Here is a 10,141-nt window from a genome sequence, read left to right as displayed (position 1 = left end):
GTGTGTTGTTTCCTTTTAAGCTGAGACTAAGTTTTCAAATTTTGCCAAGGAACACATGCTAGCACAGTATAATAAAACGTACTGAAATCAAGTTTTATTTACTCAAGCAGTAACATACTTAATACAATATGTAAATTAAAGTGACTGTCAAACGAAAAACAGATAAGCATGACTCCTAACCCCATTCATCTGCCATTAGTGTTTAAACACTTTTAGCATTTAATGATGTGCTGTGAAGCGAATAAGATTTAGTTGGGCAACTAACAACTTGTAAATGTTTGCTTATTGCACCATCTATATTGCATGACTTGTCACAATAGGAAATAAGAGTCATTCGTTTTAGTCTGATGGTATATGTTGCTAGAAATCCGATTATCAGATACAAATATTTACTTAAAGGTCTGTTTGTAGTACCCGTTCCATTATACAAGACGATGTCTACTTCTACATAAGAATATGAAAGTCACACAAACCTCTTCCTCAGAAGACTATTCTGAGGCCACTTTATCCTAGTTACAACTGGCAGCTAATGCTCTCACTTTTAAGGGTTCATTCCACTCTAATAGCTGCAGGTCACACTAGGCATGAGAGAGGTATAAAAGGGGGAGGGCTTTGAGATACAATAATATTGTAGACCAAAGTGCAATGTATCAAATACACCAGCATGGTTTTAAATCAATCTTTTACTCATCAAACACCCAAATGCCCATAGCCTACTAAGGGAAAATAACAGAGAAAGGAAGGAGAGGGGGGAAATAGAGGGTTCACATGGCAGGTAATCACTGACCTCATAAATGTCATCTAGGAATAAGATACCAATTAATTTCTATCACTGTAAGTGCTTGTGCAGTAGCTGCCATTGATTAGTCTGCAATTGTGAAAAAGGATTCCGCCTGAACTAAGTTCTATACACATATAAAAATCATTCTGGAAACCCTTTAAAAAATAATAATAATAATAAAGCATTTTTAAAAATACATTGAATTTTCCATAAGGCTCACCATCGCCATCTAGTGTCACATTGTATATTGCACTTAAAACATTTTATTTGCAGCTGTATAGCTGAGTCCCTGGTCCTTTACCCTGTTACAAAACAAGATTTCGAAGCTTCCAGTACGTGTGAAAGTCTGAGCCAGATTTTTTGGTAGCAGGCGTTCTTTTCCTCCTTTCGCTTTTTGTAGCAGTGGGTTTTGAGGAAGCCAAGGGTGTTAAACACACACGCAGGCACACTTTACTGAGCTCAAGAGGTGAAAGATCACTGGTCTAGGAGCAGTGCATCTAACACTACACAATGCATCCGTCACAAGCCCCTCTGAGAAATATGGCAATTCCCCAACAGCGGTTTTGATGGATAGCTCCCATTATTTTCTGAAGGTTACAGTCCTGGAGTGCTCATCTTGTGCAGATGTATTCATCGGACCAGTCACTGCAGTGCTGTACTCCATCTCGGCAAAGATGTCTGGGAATGCAGGTACAGTACATTTGGAAGACAACCATGGTGCATCCCCACCATTGAGGCCCACAAGGAGGGCAACTGGCCCCTGGAATAAAAAAAAGAAGCATAACAGATGTACTCAGCAGAGATGGGGACCAGATGCTGGGCACTGGCTCCCATCAGCCTCAGCCAGCATGGCCACAGTGGTCAGGGATGTTGGGAACTAGAGCAAAATCCCATGTCCCTAAACTAGAGGATGACACTATGCAAAAGAGGAAATCTGGTCGACAAAAAGGGACTGTACCAACCTGAAGGACTTATCCAGTCCAGCATATTTCTCACACAGTGGTACAGCATTGGGGAGCTGAGGGGGGTCATGGCCCTGGGCCCAGAATTCTGAGGGGGTGCAACCTAGCACGCCCATGACAGGCTCCCTTGCCAAGGCCACATGGCTACTGCCTTATGGAGTTGTGGGGAAGTGAGCTGTGCTCAGGCCAGGCCTTCAGGGCTGCGGCGCCGCCACCTCCTCCTCCTCCTCCTCCTCCTCATTTATTACTTATACATCGCCCATCTGACTGGGCCTCCCCAGCCACTCTGGGCAGCTTCCAACAAGGTATTAAAAACACAATAAAACATGGCCAGTGCAGAGACATCTGCCTCAGGGCGAAAATCCCACCAGCCGGAGCCTGGACTTTTCCAGGCCAGCACAGATCCTTCCCTCGGGCTTTTCTCCCTGTGTGTGTCCTTGAGCGAGGGGCTTGGAGAGGAGAGTGCCCAAGCCATCTGCTCTTGCACTGTGCGGTCAAGGAGAGGCGGCAAGGGAAGGCACTGTAGGGACGCCACCAAGCCCACCAAGGAGCTCAAGCCACCACTCATTCCGGGAGTTTGACAAGCTGAGAGGGCAAGTGCGGCAACCCGCAGGAGCCATTGCCGCAGAGGCTCCATGAAGTGTGCCTGCTGTGTTGCCTCAAGCGCAACACCCACAAGGAGGTTATGGGGTGCAATCCTTGCCTTGCCCTGGGCACTGCTCCCATTTATCCATTAACTAGCAGAACTTTGTAAGAAAAGACTTACAAGTTCCTACTTCATCAGAACAGTCACCACAGTCATTGATTCCATTGCATCTTTTGTCCACGTAGATCCAAACCTTGCGGTTGCCGCAATAAAATATCAAGTACCCTGGAAGGTTGTTGGGCAAATCATCTACAAAAAAGAAAGAAAGAAAGAAGCAGAAGCGATGACGGGATAAAATGCTGTACTGCGCAAAATATATACTGGGTAAAAACAGCAGTGGCTTAAAATGTTGTAATTAGTAATAAATAACAACTAAGGCAATATTGAGACTCTCACTGAACTCAGTGGTACTTACTTCTGAACAGACAAGTACAAGTTTGGATCGTAAACTACATAGATCCTCAAAGTAAAACAGCATACTTTTTTGGGGGGGGGTGTTGAAGTACATTCCAGAAACATGGTAGTATGTGAAGAGAACATCCCTCTCCTTACTTTGCAGGTGGAAAATGAAAGTCATTCAGAAGTAAAATTACTAATGCAATATTCACACTATTTTTGTTGAAGCAACTACATTTATTTAGTTACCATCTTTTTCTTTAAAAGGACTTTTAAAAACAAAAATAAAGGATGTTGTTAAAGGCTTTGCTTAAATATACAGACTACCAAATGAGCAGCTGGAGGAGGAGGAGAGGACAGAAGATGAAGAAGGAGCTGTGTGTGCAGGGGGGGTCCTTTTCACATCCACTGGACCCCCTGGGAGACTCAGCAAACCTGCTGTACCTGCAACTGAGTGTGGAGAGTGCAGTTGAATGTGACACAGCTGTGGGCAGCCTGAGGAAGTACAACCCACCTTAGGCCCGCCCCTCCAAAAAAACAAGTCTAGAGTGAGGGACTAGGGTGATGTCTGGTGTTTCTAGAACTCTTCTTGTTGTGAGACTTTTAGGCTGAGAGTTTGTTTGGACCCTGGGTGAGAATTCAGAGGCTGAGAGGAAGGGTTTGTCAGAAGGAAAATGAATATATATATAGGTAAAGGGACCCCTGACCATTAGGTCCAGTCGTGACCGACTCTGGGGTTGCGCGCTCATCTCGTATTATTGGCCGAAGGAGCCGGCATATAGCTTCCAGGTCATGTGGCCAGCATGACAAAGCCGCTTCTGGCGAACCAGAGCAGCACACAGAAATGCCGTTTACCTTCCTGTTGTAGCGGTACCTATTTATCTACTTGCACACTTTGATGTGCTTTTGAACTGCTAGGTTGGCAGGAGCTGGGACCGAGCAATGGGAGCTTACCCCGTTGCAGGGATTCGAACCGCCAACCTTCTGATCGGCAACCCCTAGGCTCTGGTTTAACCCACAGCGCCACCCGCAACCCACAGCGCCACCCGCACCCACAGCGCCACCCGCTGTGATACTATAGATATTAGTAACTTTGTGTAAATGTAACTTTTTATATGTAACTGTGTATGTCTTTCATATTTTGTTTAAGTTGTCTATTGTTGCTTCAGGTATTTTTTTACACTGCTGAGAGATATTTTGGGGTCACTTCGATCCTGCTAATGCAGCGGTTTGACTTAACCCCCAGAGGCGCACTCCAGTGTCTCTCATGACAGATGGATGCCAACAACAACAACGTAGAAATGAAATAATCAAAATCAAACCACATTTTGGGGATTTATTAAAGTAGAAACTGAAATAGCCTTTTTCCAAGTGATGAATGGGCTGCATGTATATTTTTATTGATATGTGAGAACTCCTGGCAGAGTTCGCGACTTGCCTTCAACTTACAACTTCAATTCAGGCTGCAACAGTTCACCTGAAGAGGAGTCAGTCCTGAATCTTGATGCTGTTGTTCTGTTCTCTTGTCTATTCACACATGGAAATAATCACTTGATGCTGTATCAACTGATTGCATAACATATGTGTGGCCTCACCCTCATCCTGCTTCTGTTTTCCTCGCCACCTAACTTGCTATAGCTTGAAGCTTTATAAAATGGCTGAGATGTGGTGGGGAAAAGCATGCGGCATTAACTGGGCACAGTAAGAGGGAGATTCAAGCAAATATTCTTACCGCATAGTGTCCGTTGCTCGTCCTCCCCATTTGCACAATTTTGTCTTGCATCACAAACCTGACTGGCTGGAATGCAGTTTTCTCTGTTGTCACACAAAAAGCCTGTCTGATTACCAGAGGTCACACAAAAACGATTTACTGAAAAAATAAAATTGAGATGAAACAATGGAGGATACTGGCACAGAAATGATCAGACCTAATCAGACCCCAACCCCCTCATATTATAGCGACACATTCAAATAATCCATTTTTGACCCATAGCCATGTTGCGATGCATCACACATAAATAATGGCCATGAATGAGTTTGTAAATACATGGAAGCTTTTACTGTACGTTGCTCGTGTTGATTGCAATAGAGTTTGCATGTGAGAATTTCCAGATGGATTGTGTCTTGTGCCTCACCACAGATTCCCAACAAAGCCATGACTGTTTAAGGTGGTATTGTGCATGTGCAGCCTTAGTCTTGCCCATTATTTCCAATGGGTTTACTCTGAGCAGAAGAAACGCTGGCCACAGCCCCATTGAAAGTATTACTCCAGTTGGCAGTAGTTTGGTCACCATCATAATAACGAAAGCTAGAAAGGACTGACCTGGTGTATGTGGAGGGATGCCAAATGTGACCACCAATGCAATGACAGTAGCGATGACACCAAGTATACCGAGACCAATGGCAGCTACGCAGATACATTGTTGGGTGCAAGGGATGCATGCACAGCAATCCTTGCAGCAACCTTGCAGGCCCTGTATAGTACCTGTCACAGAGAGAAGACTTAAAGATGAATTCCAAATGTACCCTCACACTGAATTTGAATGGAAATCCACACTCAGGTCATTGGCTTCTGCTACTCCCTACTAATTAACCCATATTGAAATTATCCCATGGGTTTTTAATTCTACCGTAATGTGATATAGAACATAACTGTACAAGACTTTATACCCAAAGGTTTCAACTTGTACCACACTTAATGCACACACCTGTACCATTTATGCTAAAAACAATGCTTGTAACAGGTAGGTCATGTCCTAATACAGGCATCCCCAAACTGCGGCCCTCCAGATGTTTTGGCCTACAACTCCCATGAACCCTAGCTAACAGGACCAGTGGTCGGGGAAGATGGGAATTGTAGTCCAAAACATCTGGAGGGCCGAAGTTTGGGGATGCCTGTCCTAATATTTGCATTTCTTCACATATCTAAAAATATGTTTCAGTACAATAATCAAGAGGCTTCCTGTTGCCTGAAGTGCAGAGTGGCTGACCTTCTGCAAAGCTCATCTTCTTGCTTGTCAAGAGCCAATGCATTTTCTAGGCAGAGGCGGAGAAAGGTGGGTGCAGTCCACCCCAGAGGGGCCGTGACATCGCTGCCCCGCCCCTGATGCTTGCGGCGGCCCCCTAGGAGGCTTGCGGCGGCCAATGCACCCCTCAGGAGGCTTGCGGCAGCTGGCACATCCCCCTGTGACGCGTACCCCACACCCCTGGGACGCTCGCCCTGCCTCCGCGGGTGGCTAGCCCTACCCCCGGGTGCACGCCGCTCCCGGTGCCAGAGCAGCTAGCTCTACCTCTGGTTCTAGTACTTTTTTATCCCACTCTGAGGGTTGCATTCCCTTCTGGGAGTGGGGGTCACACGCCACTGGTGGGCAGGGCCAGAGGAAAAGGCAGGTGGAGCAACAGATACAATGCTTACCTTTGTATAGGCAGTTACTTTCTAGGTAAGCAAAGTCAGAGGTTTCATACATCCTCCATCCAGGCAAGAAAGAAAGAAAGAGAGGCAAGCAAAGACACCAGAGGAGAGTGCGGAGGAAGGCCAGTGTTGCCTAAGGAGAATTTTGAGGGCCAGACAGAGTCCTGGGTGGTCACATTTGGTATCTGAGCCTAAGGTTTCCTGTCCCTGTTCAAAGCGAAATTACATGGTAGCACTTTATGAACATACGAAGCTGCTGTCAGACCATTTATTTATTTGGTCCAATGTTCTCTACTCTGACTGGCAATGGCTCACCGAAGTGTCTTCTTGATTTGAGTTGTAAAAAAGATTGAATCTGGGAACAAAGCATGTGCTCTACCAGACCCTCTAAGTGTCCCTATTTTCCAGGGACATCTCTGATTTAGAGAAACTGTCCTGGTTTCTGATTTGATCCCTAAATGCCCCACTTTTCCTTAGGATGTCCCTATTTTCATTGGAGAAATGTTGGAGGGTATGGAGTTATCCGACCTCCGAGCCGTCTGAAGGCAATCCTGTATAGAGAAGTTTTTAAAAAAATGTTTAATGTTTTATTATGTTTTTATATATGTTGGAAGCTGCCCAGAGTGATTGGGGCAATCCAGCAAGATGTGTGGGGTATAAATACTGTAGTAAAAATTAGCCAACTAATGTATTGTGTAATCTCACTCCCAGTGCTCATAACCTGCCTTTAGGTAATTAACTGCCTTCCTTTTACAAAGTACTTAAGAATTAGCTGCAACTCTGCCTTGAATCATTGCAATGTCTTCCCTCAAAGCTTTTGTACTAGAATCCAAAGTTTTTGTACTAGAATCCACCTATGGTACACAACAGAAGTTCATAGGCAGAAATGAAGCAAGCTTGAAGAGTTGAAATGGAGTGGGTGGGGGATGATCTCCCTCTTCCTGTTCCCCCACTGCATATTTGTTTTTAGTTTTTTTGCTTCATCCATCACTCTAGTAGGAAGAAAAGAATGCAGGAATTGCTGCAACTAAAATATTTTAATGTATTTTTTAAAATACAATTTGTTATCCACTGTTCAATATAATTTAATTCCAAACTGAGGTATAATGCCAATAAAATGCATTTTTCATTTTGTAGCCAAATCATATGCTACTAAAAATGAAACAGTTTTCAAATAAACTATAGAAACATCAATTCTCAATAAGCATATGAGCCAAGTCGTATTTAAGCAGAGGCTTCCTCTTTTTGAAAGGACAACTTTAGTTCATAAACTAATAAGTTCCCAGCATTTTGGAACTGCTTTTTGTTAGTAAGAGTGCCAATTACCTCTGTTAGCAGTGAAGAGAGATTTTGTTGAACCAAATGAAGCTCCTTCAATATTCTGTAATTAACAAAAATAAAATAAAATTATATTGCCTTCGTTGTTAGGGAGGAAACACAAGGCATTACATTGTAATTATGGTACATTCAGTATTCAGATAGAATCCCTATCTGCATACATTCAAAAACATGTAACTATCATACAGAGATTTAATTAAAACTATAATTTTGAGTTTTGATTCCAGTTTCCTATTGGTAAAATAGAGACACAGAGGTTTCCAGCATGTGCTACTTTCTAATAGCAATAAGAGCTAGCTGATCAGTCGTATTAAAAGTAACAATTACGTTTGTTCCCCTAATAGAATGGATGCTATTACCTGAGGATGAATTCTGTTCATTTCCCCCCTGACTGCTGCAGAATTAGGCTAATTAATAGGCAGAGTTGTTCTGGCAATGTTTCCATCAATGTTCACTTCAAACTGTGTTGCTTAGGTATGAAAGGAGGAAGTAGCCTCTTTCAAGCTGCCTTGCTTTATTAGCTCACCAAGCCACTAAATACATTCCTGGGGTAACGTTACCTGGCTACTAAGAGAAACAGAGGTAGGAAGAATAAAGTCATTCTAATCCCATTCATACCTATGAAACAGAGAGTAAGCATAAACTCAAGAATTCCATTAGCTTTTCCTCTGGCTAGTGCCACAAATAATAATAAATGTCTCAGCCCCTACTGGGCATGTTACTAAACGTCACACACAGGTAGAGTAACACTGGAAATACACTACAGGCAAGAATTCCGGCCTTTCAAAGCTTTAGGTAATAAATTGCTAGTTTCATGTTCTTAACTTTAAAGTATTTTGATTAAGGTGCCAATGCTTAGGTTCTATACTAACCTGGTTTAGGAAGTGTTCAATTTTAACTGATATCGCAAAGTAGATTATACTACGTAACTGCAAATCTTCTGTTTACACAAGTTGTTTCATGGTTGTAGTGCTTATTTCCTTCTTTAAATACACTCTCACAATAATTGTGGTGTGTGTTTTTTTAATTATAAAGCAACTTTTCTTTTCTTTTCTTTCAATCAACAAGTTACGATGTTTAGAGGAAAGTGCGGAAAGGATCAAACCCTTTAAGGACTTTTCCTACTGAACGAACAAAAATATGTCAGTACTAATGACTAAAACTTTGTTTCAGCTTTATGATCACAGCTTATAAAGTACTGATCTTTGGATGCAGTGGACTGAAGATGTTGAGACAGAACCTTCCAATATGTTAAAGCTCAGCTATTTGAAGGAAACAAACCACTGGGATTCAATAAGGCCCTTGCAGGAACCTGTAGAGCAGACGTAGTGTCAAATGCAACCCCTTCCAGCTTCTGTCTGGCCCTCAGAACTTTGCCCAGGCCACAGCCTCGCTCCTCAGGCAACACCCCTCATTAGCCCTGCTTCCTAACACAAATATTTTTGCCTGGTTGGAACGGGCCTGTAGGCTCTGATGCCTCTTGCTTGCGTGGAAAAGGGTGTAAATGTGTATAGAAACTGAATATCTGTACCATACATTTGTTGCTCCAACCACTTTTGCTTCTGGTTCCACCCACCTCTGGCAGGCAGCCCTCTGACATTTGCCCAGAGGGGAATGTGGCCCTCAAGCCAAAAATATTGCCCTCCCCTGCTGTAGAGCTCATTCTGGAGCTAGAATTAGTCTCATTACCACAACTGACCTAAGCTGATGGGAGCTGTAGTCCCAATAACTCCTGGAATGCCACATATTTCCATCTCTAATGTGAGTAAGGCATGTCAATCAATTCTGCCAAGGAACCTTGCCTTGGCTAACTCCCCTCTTTCAGTAAATTCACAAAGTTTCACCATCAAGTCTACCTTAAATAAGGGCACCTAGTGCTAGGAGCTAAGCTTGGAAATGCTCCAGAAAATAAATGGATACCTGCATATTTTCTGAAAAATTAGCAAGGCAAAACTGATGGGGTAGCCCAATATTCAGTTCAGCCACAATTAATTTTGAGGCGTGTTCATAATATACGGTAGGCTTTTGTAGACTTATTAGACACAATGTTTACGCACTATTAAGACATCAATTATCTTTGTTACTGAACACAATGGATTTTATTGATCTCCAAAGCTAGAGCAGAACAGTTCAGTTCTGTGAAATGAAGTATGAAACAAAATCAATGTTTTATATTTAATGGACGGGTATTTTTCAACTGGCTGGTCTAAATCACCGGAAGAGAGCTTTCAGTGTTGCTTTTCAGACCAACCACAACTGAAATTTGGTAGATTGACACAGTTGCTAACAGGGGACCACTGACTTCTCCTCCTTAAAAAGGTACAGTGGTGCCTCGACTTACAAATTTAATACATTCCGAAGGCACCTTCGTAGGTCGAAAAATTCGTAAGTCGAAAAGCGCCATTGGAAATGCGATTTCCCATAGGAATGCATTGGAAACGGAAAAATTCGTAAGTCGAAGCAACCCCATCTAAAAATTCGTAAGCCAAAAAAACCCTATCTAAAACTGCTGCGGTTTCCGTTCGGGTGTTGAGAAATTCGTAAGCGTGCAGCCATTTGCCCCATTCATAAGTCAAAAAATTCAGTTGTTGAGTCGTTCGTAAGTC

At 43.0% G+C, this 10,141-nt stretch overlaps 1 protein-coding gene across 1 annotated transcript; it reads right to left on the bottom strand.

The window, feature by feature from the left end:
- Positions 1-72: 72 nt before the first annotated feature.
- On the bottom strand, positions 73-9,078 carry LDLRAD1 (low density lipoprotein receptor class A domain containing 1). Its single transcript, XM_035124080.3, has 6 exons — positions 7,895-9,078; positions 7,524-7,578; positions 5,109-5,270; positions 4,518-4,655; positions 2,510-2,638; positions 73-1,541 (listed from the first exon to the last, which is right to left on the bottom strand). Exons 1-6 carry the CDS (start codon positions 7,913-7,915, stop codon positions 1,393-1,395), a joined length of 654 nt encoding a protein of 217 aa, XP_034979971.2. The 5' UTR covers positions 7,916-9,078; the 3' UTR covers positions 73-1,392.
- Positions 9,079-10,141: the final 1,063 nt, after the last annotated feature.

The sequence above is a fragment of the Zootoca vivipara genome, chromosome 7 (assembly GCF_965207765.1).
Source record: "Zootoca vivipara chromosome 7, rZooViv2.hap1.1, whole genome shotgun sequence".
Lineage (NCBI taxonomy): Eukaryota > Metazoa > Chordata > Lepidosauria > Squamata > Lacertidae > Zootoca > Zootoca vivipara.
Note: the sequence above shows the minus strand (reverse complement) of the source record. Positions and strands in the feature narration are given on the sequence as shown.